This window comes from Perognathus longimembris, chromosome 2, assembly GCF_023159225.1.
Source record: "Perognathus longimembris pacificus isolate PPM17 chromosome 2, ASM2315922v1, whole genome shotgun sequence".
Classification (NCBI taxonomy): domain Eukaryota; kingdom Metazoa; phylum Chordata; class Mammalia; order Rodentia; family Heteromyidae; genus Perognathus; species Perognathus longimembris.
Window position 1 is genome coordinate 145,855,244 of NC_063162.1, and position 15,505 is coordinate 145,870,748.

Genomic DNA, 15,505 nt, shown 5'->3' on the forward strand with positions numbered 1-15,505 from the left:
TTCTTATTCTAGTTTTGGATGTCAATTGTAGCCACCACTATGCCCATACCCTGTGGAGGCTTCATGCCTGTGTTTGTGTTAGGTAAGATCTCATAGCACCTCACTGATAGCTGAATCATAGAGTAGTCAAAAGATCCTGGGAGGGATGCTGGGAGTTTGTATTCGGTTTTAAGATCCAAGGGCAGGTTTGCTTAAACACATAGAGAATTCTTGTAAAACCTTGCCTTCTTTTCTTTTCTCTCTAGGAGCTGCATTTGGAAGGCTGGTAGGAGAAATCATGGCCATGCTGTTCCCTGAGGGAATCTTATTTGATGACATCATCTACAAGATCCTACCAGGGGGCTATGCGGTAATCGGTGAGACACACTCTCCTACCCTACAGCAACCAAAAATCAAGGTCCCCAAATTCTTACACACACTGCCAACAAATCTCCATTCCAGACTATACCAGATGGTCTCAATTTAATACTATGCGATTCAACTTAATTCAAATAAAGAACCCTTGGCTCTGCCTCTCATGAGTTTTTTTAGTTTTTTTATTGAACTTCCGTGAGCCTCAATTTCCTCATGTGGCAAAGGGGTTAAGAGGGATTAAATGAGAAGATAAGGTGAATAGAGGCTGAATTTTGTCTGAATGTTTTGGTCAATGATTTTTCCTTCCTTCTAAAGAATTCTGGAACCAGCAGCACAGGTTACTATATCAGGTAACTCAGTTTGAGATGTGTTAATATGGGTGTGGAATAAGAGAACAGACAGGTAAGAGCTGAGAAGCTTGATCTCTAGGCTTTCCCTGCCACTTGCTACCGTTAGTTGCCTTTCTGAGCCTTAATTTCTTTGTTCTAAAATGATTTCTGAGATAGAGCTATATCTAATAAAGTGATCAATATTGCCTCCAGGCTTATAATGCCCATTCCCTCCTTCCCCTCATCACTCTAATCCTATAACCTATAAGGCCAGTCCTTTCCTAGATAAAGGAGAGCTAACCCATTTTATAGCTCATATGGTACCCTACTCCTCTATCCTATTCCCTTTACAGAAGTTTCCTTTATAACGAGAGGTCCTGCCTCTCAGATAGCTATCCCTAGCCTGGTGGGGATATATGCCCTGGTGGACATTTTTCTGTGATGGTTTCTGTTGCATGCACCACCCAAATCATGTCGTTCTTCCCTTCACTTCCCTTTGTGTGACTTTTTATTGTTATATCTTCAAGGATTTTAGAAATCACTTAATAAAGCTTTCACCCTGCAGTTGAGAGCATAGGATTCCCAAGGCATTAAGCGCTGTCCATACGGTTGAGACATAGACTCTGGATCTGATACAGGTCTCATTGCTGCCCCAATTCCACAGGGCAATTCTTGGGGTTTCACTCTATCCACTCATTAACTGTTGGCATCAACACTCATGGCCTAAGGTAAAATGTCATCACTGGATTTTCAACTGCTCAATTAAGAGTGGTTCAAACTTTCAGAAGCAAAGACGAGATCACATTACAAATTAATATTTGAATACACATCAATGTTGTTTAGGACTTACTGAAAGCTGTAGGATTATAGCCAAAGAGTGTTTTTCCGTGAGCCAGCAGTCTAACTGGTTGGTTATCATGGGAATGCTAGTACTGACCAGGGTCCTGACTCCCGTTCTGTGTCATTCCCATTTCATCCCCATGGAGCATCCATGCCAACCAGGGCAGCTCTAACCCTGCCACATGTTCCTGTCATTCCAGGAGCAGCAGCACTGACAGGTGCCGTGTCTCACACCGTCTCCACAGCTGTGATTTGCTTCGAATTGACGGGTCAGATTGCCCACATCCTACCCATGATGGTAGCTGTTATCTTGGCCAACATGGTGGCTCAGAGCCTGCAGCCTTCCCTCTATGACAGCATCATCCAGGTCAAGAAGCTTCCCTACTTGCCTGACCTTGGTTGGAACCAGCTCAGGTCAGGGGCACCAGCTGGAATTAGTTTCAATGATATGGGGATTGTGACATTCTGAGGTGGAAAATGAAGTTAGGGTGAATGTCAGAAAACACTACTGTACATTCTTCCCATGATTCCATGCGCTTAATAAATACTGTCATTGACTAAATGCATGGCAAACCTCATGGGAGGAAGGAAGGGATAGGAACGCAGAGGCACAGATAGTGCCGCTAACCCAGTATGCTTTCTTCTTCCATAGTAAATTTACAATCTTTGTTGAGGACATCATGGTACGCGATGTGAAATTTGTTTCGGCTTCCTGCACCTATGGGGAACTGAGAAACCTGCTCCAGACCACCACCGTCAAGACCTTACCACTGGTGGATTCCAAAGGTCAGTGGGGAGAAAGGAGGCCAAGGCCCAACTCCCAGACTGGGGACCCAAACAAGGGTTACACAGAGACCGGAAGCACTGCCACGTGGGACTATCTGGAGGGCCATCTAGCCTGCTGCATGAGGGCCAGCTTGTGCTCAGTAGAGAATACGCTCTTTCTTAAGGCAGGAAAAATAGAGCTGGAAGCACATGCATAAGAACACAGCACATGCATGAGAGAAAGAGAGAAAAGAAATGCAGTATTCTTTGTGTCAATTATATTCTACAAAGTCTCCATGAACATGGAATTAGCAAAATTAGTATACTGAATAACTGCTCATAAGGGAAATATCAGAATACATTCTTTTTGAGACTCTATTCACACCATTATTGTCAATACATAATTGTCAGCCAGTACATAATTGACTTTGTGGGTTCCTGTTTCAAAGACACCTTAGTTAGAAGATATTGATTTATTCACTTTGAGCTCCCTGCCGATGACTATAATTATGCATTAATGAAGCTCACCCCAGCACATGTTCTCTTCAGGAACTTTCCCATGCTTAGCGACACTAGACAATATTTCAGCACTACTGCAGGGGGTACATTTTAAATGGGTAAATCATGCATTAAGTAGCCTACAAAAAGAAGACGTGTTCACAGTGCCCAAGCTAACAGGAGAAAGTTGGGTGCTGATTTGTTTGACATACGTTGGGACACATAGACATGGGGCAATTCAAACTCTTGCCACTCAGGGCATGTCTGTGAATGACAGGAAACACATCTCTTACATTGATTAGAGATTAAAATATATGCTAATAAGGGAAATTTATCAATAGGGAACACATGAATAGTATAAATTAACTATAAATCTTGCGGCCTTTTCTACTTAACTAAATCATATTTGCTCTTTAATACCTAGCCTAAGGAAGAGAGAAAACCATCCCTTATAGAAGAACAAATGTTTTTAGTATATGGAACTTTCACATTTGTCTTCTTACCATCTTCCCCGCCTCCTTTTGAGACGTCATCCTGCTTTGAAACGTCTCCTATTGTGGTTGTATAGTTATGTCTCATCCTTCTCACTAGATTGAGTATTCCTTGATGGTCGAGTCTACAACTTCCATATGTCCAGAGTTCTATGTATTTACTGGATATCCTATAAATATTTCTTCTATGGCTTGAGTTAGCGCAATAGGGAAAATCACACAGGGCTATTTGGAGCCATGAAAATTGTTAGTTGGGATTTCAGGTAATAGAGCCTCTGATTTTCTCAAATTAGGTTAGTTCAAATGTTTTCCCTCAGTGCAGACACCTTCTAAGGAGCCCCTCAGGCCACGATTCCTCATCCACTGAGGTGCAGCCATGAGCGGCTCGCTGGGGCTGTGGAACAGACGACTCAGGCTTAACAGCGAAACCATCTATCTCAGCACCACCGCTGCAACTTCATGGCCTTAAAAACACACTGCAGCTGTTAATTATTGTGGCAGACCTTCTCCTCAGGAAAAGCAGGCGTTTGTTTACACCCTGGAAGGATACACACTCTGTACGTGGTGAAATAGGAGGGGTAAATGCTGCTTTGCTTGTGCTCTGTGTAAGGAAGGTAGAAGACGCGATGCTTCCATTGCTTGTAGACTTGTTTTCCCCTGGTGTGTTCACATCTCAACCTGTCTGAATAGCGTTTCCTCCGCCGTGGTGTTTGGATCGGGTTGATTAGACTATTTTAGTCCTGAGTGCACATATTTGCAAACATCCCCAGGGCAGAACGCCTCAGCACAAGGAGTGAGTGCTTCCCGGGTGAAATAAGAGGGGAGTGAGCGAGGTCAGCCCTTGGGGCTTTAGGAAGAGAGAGCAACAGCTGGACAAAGACAGGGGTCTGAGCCCCTGATGTTCGAGGGCGGCGCAGAGCAGGTGCTCAGGGAGCCCCATGTCCTCCAGATTCCATGATCCTGCTGGGCTCGGTGGAGCGCTCCGAGCTGCAGTCCCTCCTGCAGCGCCACCTGTGTCCGGAGCGGAGACTGCGGGCGGCTCAGGAAATGGCAAGGAAATTATCGGAGCTGCCCTACAATGGCCAGGCCAGGCTTGCTGGGGAGAACCTCCCGGGCGTGGCGCCTCGGGGCCGGCCAGAGTCCTTTGCCTTTGTGGATGAGGATGAAGACGAGGACCTCTCCGGGAAGACCGAGGTGACCAGGCTGGGAAGGGCCAACTGGGCAGGACAGATGGTGCAAGGGGCAAGGTGTGAGCAAGGCTCATCAGCCACACCCCCACCAATTAGTGATGGCTGGGCTGCACAGGAGCGGGGGGGGGGGGGGGGGGGGGGGAGGAAGAGTGGAGGAAAGGTAAGTGCAGGGGTTCTCACTGATAAAGACAATGCCAGAATTCTGGAGAGAGGACCAGAGTCAGAGATGCACTGAAGAGATGTTCGTGTGCATGAGAATCCGGGGGACGTAGGAATTCTGGGCTGTGGAGCTGAAGAGAGATTCCCCAAGATCCTCTAAAGAAGTCAGTGAATGATCTAACCGCCTCTTCTTTGAGACTGAGAAGTTTTGCTTTTCTTCCAGCTCCCTCCTCCTCCTCCTCCTCCTCCTCCTGCCTTTCCCACGGCTCCATTGTCTCCTGAAGAACCTAATGGGCCTTTGCCCAACCACAAGCAGCCACCAGAAGCCCCAGAGCCTACAGGTGAAGATCTCCTTGCCTGCCCCTGAACTTGTGCCCTGTATGCTCTCTCTAGGCTCACCTCTACCTAAGGGCTGCTCCTCCACAGAGGAGCTAGCGGATGGCAGGAGGGGCTCTTGTGGAGCTATAGGACACACTGCTGTCCTGGGGAGTTAAGACATAGGTAGAAGAGAGGATTCTAGTGGGGTGAAACACCTGGGAAGCAAAGCCCTTTGGTGGCACAGTGTCAGTGGTCCCCTGAGATCCTCTGGGCCACCTGCTCTCACTTTCCACTCCTTTCAGGTCAAAGAGGCTCCATCTTCCGGCGTCTGCTGCGCTGCTTGCTCGGCAGAGCTCGCCCCACGAAGAAGAAAACAAGCCAGGTAAAGGGGAAATGTTTGCAGGGGGGTGGAAGAAGGAAGCCTTACCTTTCAGGACTAAGAAATTACGGTTCTTCATCAGGAGGACAGAGTTCCTATTAAGAATGATGACTTCAGGGCCTGCTACATTAGGAATAAATGCCTGAGCTCTGAGTGCTTGCTTGCTAGATTTTTGGCTGATGGTGCACCCTTCTGCTCACAAGTAAGTTTTGCTTTGCTGAGACCAAAAAAAAAAAAAAAAAGAATGATGACTTGGACATTGACATTGGTAGCTAGCTACTCAGGAGACTGAGGGCCGAGGGTGACAGCTCAAAGCCAGCCTAGGCAAGAAGGTCTATAAAACTTTTCTCTCCACTAACTGCCAAAAAAAGTTGGAAGTGGAGCTGTGGCTTACATCATAGAACACTAGCATTGAACAGAAAAGCTCAGGGGCAATGCGCAGGCCCTGAGTTCAAGCCCTAGGACTGACACCAAACCAAGCCAAACAAACAAACAAGAATGACAACTTGGAACCAAGGCTTCTGTGGTCCTGGCAGGGAACATGGTGACAGTTATATTGAGAACCACAACTACTCCGGAAAAAATAAAGTCTTATGTCTTCTCTAGGACCCATCGGATCTAGTGGATAACATGTCGCCTGAAGAGGTAAGCTAAAAGCGTAAGTCTACAGTAGGTCATTATCCAGTGGAGTCATCATTATTTTGTTCTCCTATTTTCCTTTTTTTTTTTTTTTTTTTGCCAGTCCTGGGCCTTGGACTCAGGGCCTGAGCACTGTCCCTGGCTTCTTTTTGCTCAAGGCTAGCACTATACCACTTGAGCCACAGCGCCACTTCTGGCCATTTTCTATATATGTGGTGCTGGGGAATTGAACCCAGGGATTCATGTATGGGAGGCAAGCACTCTTGCCACTAGGCCATATTCCCAGCCCGTTCTCCTATTTTCTTTACTGTGTTATAAGTATAACAACCAGGTCTTGACAGGGAAGCGTTTTGGAATGAAGTATGATCATGGAGAGAGCGGTGAGCAGGTGATGGGTTGCACTGGCATTCCCAATGGGATGGCATTGTTCCAGAGCCAGTTCTGAACCTTCCCATGTGCATTTTCTTGGCAATAAACATCCCAGACTTGGCAAAGGCCATTCAGGAAGGATGGGATTTACCTGAAGTAAAATGGCACCAGGGAACCATCACTAAAATATAATGGGTCCAGGCGCTGGTGGCTCATGCCTGTAATCCTAGATACTCAGGAGGCTGAGATCTGAGGATCCTGGTTCAAAGCCAGCCCAGGCAGGAAAGTCCATGAAAATCTTATTTCCACCACCAGAAAGCAGAAATGGAGCTGTGTTTACAAGTGCTAGCCTTTTCTTTTCTCTCTCTCTCTCTCTTCCTTTCTTGTTTGGTTTTTTCCAGTTCTGGCACATGAACTCAGGGCCTGAGCACTGTTCCTGAGCTTCTTTTGCTCAAGGCTAGTGCTCTACCACTTGAGCCACAGCACCACTTCTGGCTTTTTCTGTTTATGTGGTACCGAGGAATCGAACTCAGGGCTTCATGTATGCTAGGCAAGCGTGCTAAGGCTAAGCCACATTCCCAGCCCAAGCGCTAGCTTTGAGCAAAAGAGCTCAGGAACAGTACCCAGGCCCTGAGTTCAAGCCCCATGACTGACAAAAAAAATAATAATAGGAAGAACTGCCTCAAAACTTCAAAAGGAAAATAAATTCTCATGGAAGTTACTGCACTGAACCTATCAGGCCTTGAAGACAATGGGCAACTGGAAATGTTAGGCAGCAAGACAGGGAAGAAATACAAGTGAGAAGAAAATAATGGAGACAGATGCCTGCTACCTAAAAGAGGTGGTTATCAAGTCCACAAGTGAAAAAAAAAAATCAAATGCTGACTCCATGTGGTTGTGAGACGCAAACAGAATGTAGAGCACTGTTTGGATACCTGGTCAGAACAGTCCCTAGGGGTCGTAGAAGAACAACAAAAAAAGTCCATTAGCAACTTTTCATGTAGTAAGAGAAAGTGCAGGCTGCAGGCTGGCTGTGGAGGCTGAAGAGGTAGTAAAGCTTTTAAAGCTTGGAGCTGACAAAAAGCCATGCTGCTGGATACCATTATAAAATACACATCTTACTGGACATCCAGAATAAATATATTCTAAAGACTAGGAGTACTACAGGCTTGAATGAAAGACTGTAAGTAGAAAGGAAGGAAAGGAGCCAGGCATCAGAGGCTCATACTTGTAATCCCACCTACTTAAGAGGCTAAGATCTGAGGATCGCAGTTCAAAGCCAGCCTGGGCAGGATAATCTGTGAGACTCTCATCTTCAATTAACGGTCAAAAAGCTGGAAATGGCACACAAAAGCTCAGGGGCAGCATCTAGGCAAAGAAAGCAAAGAAGAGAGAGAGGGAGGGAGGAAAGGAGGGAGGGAGGGAAAGAGGGAAGGAGGGAGGAAGGAAGGAAGGAAGGAAGGAAGGAAGGAAGGAAGGAAGGAAGGAAGGAAGGAAGGAAGGAAAGTTGGACAGATAGAGGGAGGGAGGAAGAAAAGGAACCTTTTTCTCCCAGCTACTCCTTGAAATGCATGTAAAGAGGCATTCTGTCCTATCTACAAGCAGAATTAAATGGGCCATAACTGTATTTAAGTATTTTGTTAAACTGTAACACTAATCATATATGTAAGTATTTTTTATTGCACCAAGAACAGTGAAAAACAGCTAGTGGATTGGGTCAGAAAGGCTACTTAGTAACTGCTGGAAACAAGGTATAGCCAAGTATAAAAAGAAGATAGATCATAAAAGTCTAGCTTAGGGGCTGGGAATATGGCCTAGTGGTAAAGTGCTCGCCTCGCATACATGAAGCCCTGGGTTTGATTCCTCAGCACCACATATATAGAAAACTGCCAGAAGTGGCACCATGGCTCAAGTGGTAGAGTGCTAGCCTTGAGCAAAAAGAAGCCAGGGGCAGTGCTCAGGCCCTGAGTTCAAGCTCCAGGACTGGCAAAAAAAAAAAAAAAAAGTCTAGCTTATGTCTCTCCCCCCAAAAAGACTTAAGGAACTACTAAGTCCTGTGCTTGAAGTACTTTGGAAGGATAAGATCCAATAGGACTCAAAATACAACATATTTTGAACATAGTGATAACCTTGATGATGCCAAAATATTGATTTTTTTTACAAAAATAGTACGAGGGTGGGACAAATATGGGAAATAGGAAAAGAATTCAATATTGAAAGAATTCACCTGAAGTCACTGTTATAATTCTATGTGTTATGTTGAGTATACACAGTTAGAGCTCTGGTATCCAACTCATGCTCAGCTTTTCACAAAGACCAGCAGCAACATCTTCCTCCCCTTGGAAAGAAGCTGAGCCTGTACCCAGAACATAGTCAGCACACAGCTAAAAGCCCAGCTCTATCTATCGCTAACTGTGGAGCCTCAGACAAACCATTGGCACTGGGTGACTCTTATTGCTTGTCTGTGAAATGAAGATGACGATATTGTTGAGGCGATTCAATGAGCTAAGACATGTCAAGCAATTAGAAGAAGGCCCATGACAGAGGTTGCTAGTGAACCATCTCTGAAAATTCTCTGCCACTGCAGTTAGCAATGAAGACCTGAAATGACCTTAGAAAGGACCAGGATGAAAGGAATGGTCAACTCGAGCCATCGTACCCCTATACCTAAGCTCTCTCTACCTCATATCTGCAAGGCGGTCATACTCCTGTGCTGAGAGCTGTTTAAACTGCTTGTGAACCTTTAGATCAGGAGAATGTGAGTTTAGAGGATTTGTGACTGGGCCCAGAAATTTCAGTCAAGGATTGAATCATGGAACAAGGTACAGTACCCTATCATTCCGAAGGTACTGATGGGTGACCTATTTTAGAAAATCTGCCTATTGCGGTAGCTAGAGACACAATGGCTCATCTGGAGTCTTGGGGGTCTGCGTGTGCTTATCTGTGCTTATCTGAAGCCCAAAAGATAGGGGGTGTTTCTATCACAGAACGAAAAACAAAAAGAAACAAAGCCTTGCACCAGTCAGCTAAGTGCCATGTGAGGAAATAAGTCTGTTCCACATCAACGACTAGTCGGGAGCTTTGCTTACAAGAGGCAGCTGCCTTGTTCCCTCCGTGTCCAACAATCGACAGTTGGCATCACACACTGCGCTTCCTCCGGGCGTCCATGTCCAGTAGGCAAAGGAAAGACAAAGGCCAGTTCGAGGCTGAGGGTGGACAGTGCCGTGTTTCAAAAGGAGAGGACAGGCACACCGCGCGGTCAGGCAGGGGCTGCTGGTGAGAACATCATACATTGCAGAAGACTCTCTCAAGAACAGCAGGCAGTGTGGTTTGGCTGGAGCCAGGGCTCTGGAGGAGTGGTGGAAAGTTAGACTGCATGTTTGGGGGCCCAAGCAGTGGAGGATTTGGGGTACTAGAAGAAGGAGCCACATTCTGGGTACCTGAGGGAGAAGTTTGGGTTTGGGGTCTGATGAGGGAGGAAAGGGATGGTGCTGTCCCCCTGGGAAGGGTGTCTGATGGTTCTAGCATGGTTCAGGGCCCTGGCCGTGTTGGAGCCGTGCCTCAGAGGAGGCAGGGGCCTCTGGGAGCCTGGTGACTTCCCCGCTCTGCCCCCGCAGATCGAAGCGTGGGAACAGGAGCAGCTGAGCCTGCCTGTGTGCTTTGACTGCTGCTGCATCGACCAATCGCCCTTCCAGCTGGTGGAGCAGACCACGCTTCACAAGGCAGGTCCCCGCTGACTGCTCGGGCTGCAGAAGGGGGGTACAAAAGGGCCGGGAGGCAGGGGTGCGTGCTGACCTGTGTTCTCTCCACTCAGACTCACACGCTCTTCTCGCTCCTCGGCCTCCATCTTGCCTATGTGACCAGCATGGGGAAGCTCAGGGGAGTCCTGGCGCTAGAAGAGGTAGTCTGAGGACGTTTCTGGAAGTTTCTTTCTCCAGGAGGGCAAGCCTGCCAAGCCTGTGATGGCTACAGTCCTTGCGGGGAGTGGGAGGGACACAGGAAGCCTGGATGGGGTGCGCTGAGTGGGGGAAAGGAACCCCGATGGGGCAAACCAGAGCTCCTTGCCGTGTGTCTGTCACTTCCGGTTTGTATCTTCTCCCTGTCTTTCCTGTTGTCCGTTTCTCCATTTCTCCCCCTGCTGTTGCCTCTCTGCCTTCCATTACTGTGTCTTCCTGTGTCTGCCCTCGTCTGCTTCTTTTCCACTAGTCCCATCTTCTTTCATTCCCATCCTCCATCCCTTTCTTCTCTCTCTCTTAGCTACAGAAGGCCATCGAGGGCCACACCAAATCTGGGGTGCAGCTCCGCCCTCCCCTTGCCAGCTTCAGGAGTACAACTTCAACCCGGAAGAGACCTGGGGGTCCACCTCCTCCTGCAGAGGGCTGGAGCCTGCCGCAGGATGGTCCTGGACCCCTTGGAGCGGAGGACGCAGCTCCTGCCTCCTCAGAGACTCCTGGGCCACCCCCTTCCCCGGAGCCCCCCCAGCCCTTGGCTCCCCCCAAGGCAGAGGCTGAGCTGGAGGAGCTAGAGCTGGTTGAGAGCCCAGGGCCCGAAGAAGAGCTGGCTGACATCTTGCAGGGCCCCAGCCTGCGATCCACGGATGAAGAGGATGAGGATGAACTAATGCTATGACCACCAACCAACCACCTCCTGGGACCCCTGCATGAGGTCTTTAGGGCCCAGGCCAAAGAGTAGACTGGTGTGCGGCAGAGAATCCTGGACGTGGGGAGCTTACGCTGTATCTTGCCCTGCCCGGGGGATTGTTAAATTTGAGAGTGATCATCTTAAAGGGGGTACCTTGGGGGAACTGCCACAAGGTCCCCTGGGTCCCCACAGATAGGTGGTTTGAACCCCTTGCTGTCCCTTGGGGCTTTCTGGCGTGCCTTGCTGTGTGGATGGATGGGGTCCCCAGCCCACCTCGCCTCCCCACAGTTCCCAGGGCTCCTGTCCCAGTTCCAGTCTGGCCTGGCCTGTCTACCCTTCAGTTTCCACGGGGCAGGGGTGAGGGGCGTATGTCTGTGGCCCGGAGAGTGTCCTGCTGGAGAGGAATGCGGGACCACACGTGCGCCCCCACACTGGGACCCCCACACTGGGACCCCCAGACCTCCTGCCTACCCACGCCCCTTCTGTCTGTTCTATCCCAACTGTCCCACGCCAGGCCCATTGCCAGAGCAGGAGAGGCCAGCCGCCTTCCCCCCCCCCCCACCCCGGCTTCAAGCACTGAAATGTGCATGAGACTACGGTTGTCAAGGGCCGCTGTCTGGAAAAGACAAGGTGACTGATGGCTCCACAAGGAAGGTGCGGGTGTGTCATGGCCAAGCCACAATGGCCTCGTGGTCCTGGCTGACGCCCTCCTGCAGAAAGCCCTCCTGCTGTCCGTCACAGACTCGGGACCCCTCCATTATTTCCAGCTAGCCTCGGATCACGCATTTTCCCCGTTCCTCACTGCAGTGAGCGGCTTGCCCTGCTCCACTGGGAGCCATTCGAGCTGGGGCAGCTCCTGTCAGGCCCCAAGCCCAACTAGAGTGGCTCCCCAGTTCTGCCAGGGGGTGGGGGACAGTTGGGGTCCCCTTGGGATGACAGACTCAGGGCAGTCACATTCTTGTCCTCACCCATCAGTGTCAGGAAGAACAGTGGTTGTGGCCCAGGCCTTTAGCTCGTCTTCCACAGAAAGAGGGGGCCATGTGCTCCGAGCCTCTGTAGAAACCTAGCTCCACACCCAGGCTTTTTTTTTTTTCCTTGTTGGGGCTTGAACTCAGCTCCTGGGCACTGTCCCTGAGCTTTGGAGCTCAAGGCTAATGTTCTATCACTTTGAGCCATAGCAACACTTCTGGATTTTTGGTTAATTGGAGATAAGCATCTCTCATAGCCTTTCTTGCCCTGGCTGGCTTTGAACCATGATCCTCAGATCTTAGCCTCCTGTGTAACTGGGATTGCAGGTATGAGCTACTGGTGCTCAGCAACACACCCTTGTCTTTGATTCCTTCCTCCTCGGATGCTTTACCTAGTTCTGCAGTTGTGCCTTCCACTTAGCATTCTTTTTGTTGTTGTTTTTGTTGCCAGTCCTGGGTCTTGAACTCAGGGACTGAGCACTGTCCCTGGCTTCTCTTTGCTCAAGGCTAGCACTCTGCCACTTGAGCCACAGCGCCACTTCTGGCCGTTTTCTATATATGTGGTGCTGGGGAATCGAACCCAGGGCTTCATGTATGGGAGGCAAGCACTCTCGCCCCTAGGCCATATTCCCAGCCCCCACTTAGCATTCTTATCCTTCCCCTCCCTTGCACCCAGTGTCCTCTATCCCTCCCCCCCCACCCCCCACCCCCCCCCCCACCCCCCGCAAATAAGACACTCACAGTCAGAGGATGCCACCACATTCTGTTTAGTGTCATTGAACACAGCCTCCGGCCCTTTCCAACGTCATCCCTTTCCCCCTCCCCAGGCTAAGAGAGGCTGAGGCCTGGGCAGGATCGGCAGTGAGCGTCCACGCCCATGCCGATGTGTATATAATCTATAATACTTATATATATATATTTATATAGAATTCTCTCTGTAATATATGTCATAGAATCTCTCTTGGGCCTGGGGTGGGAATGTCACATTAAGAAAACATGCTAAGACTGTCCGTAAAAAAAAATAATAATAATGGCTATTTCTCAGACCTGGAAGACAGAATGTGGAATACGTAGGTGGGCCAAGGAGAAGGCAAGGACCTCATCCATCAAGATTCCCTCCTTAATAAATACGAGGATAAGTGGGAGGAGGGCAGGGGGGAGGGGTGGAAGGGAAGGAAGTTTGGATTTTCATTTAATAAAGTCAGTTGAAAATGAAAGTGCACCCTCCCCCCCCTTTAACAAAGTCATTTAGCAGGAGCAGTTTCATTCACAAGAATATAAAAACAGCCCTGCTCCGGAGCTGCTGTAAAACGTGCTGTACAGCCTTTAATCCCAAAGGAAAAGCGACCCTTCCCACCCACCCCAACAGCTTCTTCCTGCACATGCGCCACCCTTCCCCTTTAAATAGGCTAGAAGCAAACCCCCATGCACCCTGCCCCAGCACCAGAGAGGTGGTCCCTTCCTCCACAGGAGTCCAGAGGAGTCCTGGCTTGCTCCCAGGGTCCCTTCTCTCTTTGCAGTGGGGTGGAGTGCCTAGCTCAAGGCTCTCTCTGTGGCCACGCACCAGGAGCTGGGGATGCCAAGCCCCTGCTCAGGCGTGAACCCCACTAATCTCCTTCAGGCCTTTAGTCCTCTTGCATCAGGGACCATTTGGCTTCCTTGAGAAAGGGAAGGAGGAAAGAAAACTGCTTTAGTCTACCCTTCCTAACTCCCGAGGGCCCTGAGCAAAAGAGAACTGTAAGGAATGGACCCACCCCTGGACTGGACGTCCGCCGTGATCTGGAGAAGGAACACGGGCCACTGAGGAGAAGAGACGAAGAACATTTGGCCTTGACAGAATGGGTGGGACAAAGAGAGGAAGCAGACACCCTGGGAGGAGGGCAGCATGAACATGCAAAACCCCAGGGGCCTGTGGCAGGAGACTGGGGCCAGACACAGATGCCAGGGTGGGCTCAGTACCCCTTCCCTGACATCTTAGAAATAAGGCCCTGGTATGCAGAATCACGACACATCAGCAAACACGAGGTATCTTCTTCAGTTGGGGCAGCATTAGATGAGGTAAGTGACTGTTTACCTACCTTGCCTTGTCACCTCTCTTCCATTATTCCCCCCAATAGTGTTCTCCTTCCTCAGGATCATCCCCTTGCCCCCTCCTCCCCGGGAGGACACGGGACACCTGCTCGAGTTGCACTTTGGGAGTGAGTGGATGAGAGGACCCCCCCCCCATCTCTCAGCTTCATTCCAAAGCCGTGGACAGGGCTGGTGGAGGGGGGGGGGTCATTTAGGATTCCTGACAGGGTAGTGGGGCCTGAGGCCTTGGAACTGGAGCCTTGGATGAAAGGAAAGAGGGACACAGGGCCACGGCCCTTAGGTCTGCCTGAAGGGCCAGCAGGGGGCTGCCACTGCGGCAGAAGGGGTGGGAGGCCCCCCAGCTTCACTCTCCAGCCCCCGCCCTCATGGGCCCTTGCAGAAGTGCTGAGCTGACTTGCGGCACCCCAAATGAGGACAGAGGCTGGGTGCCTGCCAGCTGCCCTGCACCGGAGAACAGGAACCTCCCTGCTTCTCCCACAGGGAGGTCTGAAGACAAAGGAGGACACATCCTTGGAGCTGACAAAGGGCAGAAGAAACCAGTGCCCACCCTGCAAACCCCAGCCACCAGCCCAGTCCCCAAGGTGGTGACAGCACCAAACCCCCCCCCCTCCACCCTGCTCAACCCTGAGTCCCCAAGAAGTTATAAAAATGTAGAAAAGGCAAAGAGAAAAGTGTAAACAGCTCCAGAGAATTAGGGATGGGGGGAGGCCCAGCCCTCATGCTCCCCCCTCTGGTGGGGACACGGCATCCTGTGTGGACATATCTGAGACGGATCCCCACAGTCTCCTCCTCCTCCTGGGCTCCTGGAGCAAGGGAGGAAAGAAGCTGGGGAGGGGGGGCAGAGCTGGGCTGCCCTCTTCCCAGATCCTTGGGATCCTCCGTTCAGCCACGGGATATTCAAGATCCCAGAACAAGTGGTCATGTTTGTTCTCAGTCTTGTCAATGGCCCTCTTGTCTCTGGGCAGGCCTTGAGACAGAGCATCATGCTTGTGCCCCCTGTAAATCCCAGCTAATACCAAGATAACTTCCTCCTTGGCTCCTGATAGCAGAAGCCAAATCACCCGCCGAGCGCGGGCTATCCCCTGCGGATGCAGACCTGCCATCAAGCCGCGTACCCCAGCCCCTGAGGTCTGCTTCTCACCGTGGGGATGAGCTGGGGCCACAGCCAGAGAAAACAGAGTCAGAAAAGCAAGAGTGAAATGGAGAAAGGAGGCATTCAAACAGCACAGCCAAGGCTCCTGAAAGACGAAATCAGGGGATGAAGAACTGAGATCCAGTCTCCAGTACAGCCATGCCTGGGCACAGACCCAGGAGTCTGCCGCTGCTGCTCTCCTCCAACGCAATGCCAGGGGCACAGCCAGCTCGTCGCCTGGGTCTCAGTTCCTGGACCCGTGGTTTCCGAGTGTAAGCCTAGATCCATGCCCCTGCTGGTCCTCCACGTTCTGGGCAGGCAAGGGCTGGGAGCTCCAGGCTG

At 50.1% G+C, this 15,505-nt stretch overlaps 1 protein-coding gene across 3 annotated transcripts in view; it reads left to right on the forward strand.

The window, feature by feature from the left end:
* Clcn1 (chloride voltage-gated channel 1) overlaps nt 1-12,082 on the forward strand; it is a 31,235-nt gene extending 19,153 nt beyond the window's left edge. For 2 of the 3 annotated variants that reach the window (XM_048340388.1, XM_048340389.1), the window contains 11 exons: nt 13-82; nt 246-356; nt 1,724-1,937; nt 2,176-2,309; nt 4,227-4,471; nt 4,850-4,967; nt 5,247-5,326; nt 5,930-5,968; nt 9,949-10,053; nt 10,146-10,232; nt 10,589-12,082. In XM_048340388.1, the coding sequence (XP_048196345.1) occupies nt 13-82; nt 246-356; nt 1,724-1,937; nt 2,176-2,309; nt 4,227-4,471; nt 4,850-4,967; nt 5,247-5,326; nt 5,930-5,968; nt 9,949-10,053; nt 10,146-10,232; nt 10,589-10,960 (1,575 nt within the window). In that variant the 3' untranslated portion in view covers nt 10,961-12,082. The other variant, XM_048340390.1, reaches the window with a different exon arrangement.
* Nucleotides 12,083-15,505: the final 3,423 nt, after the last annotated feature.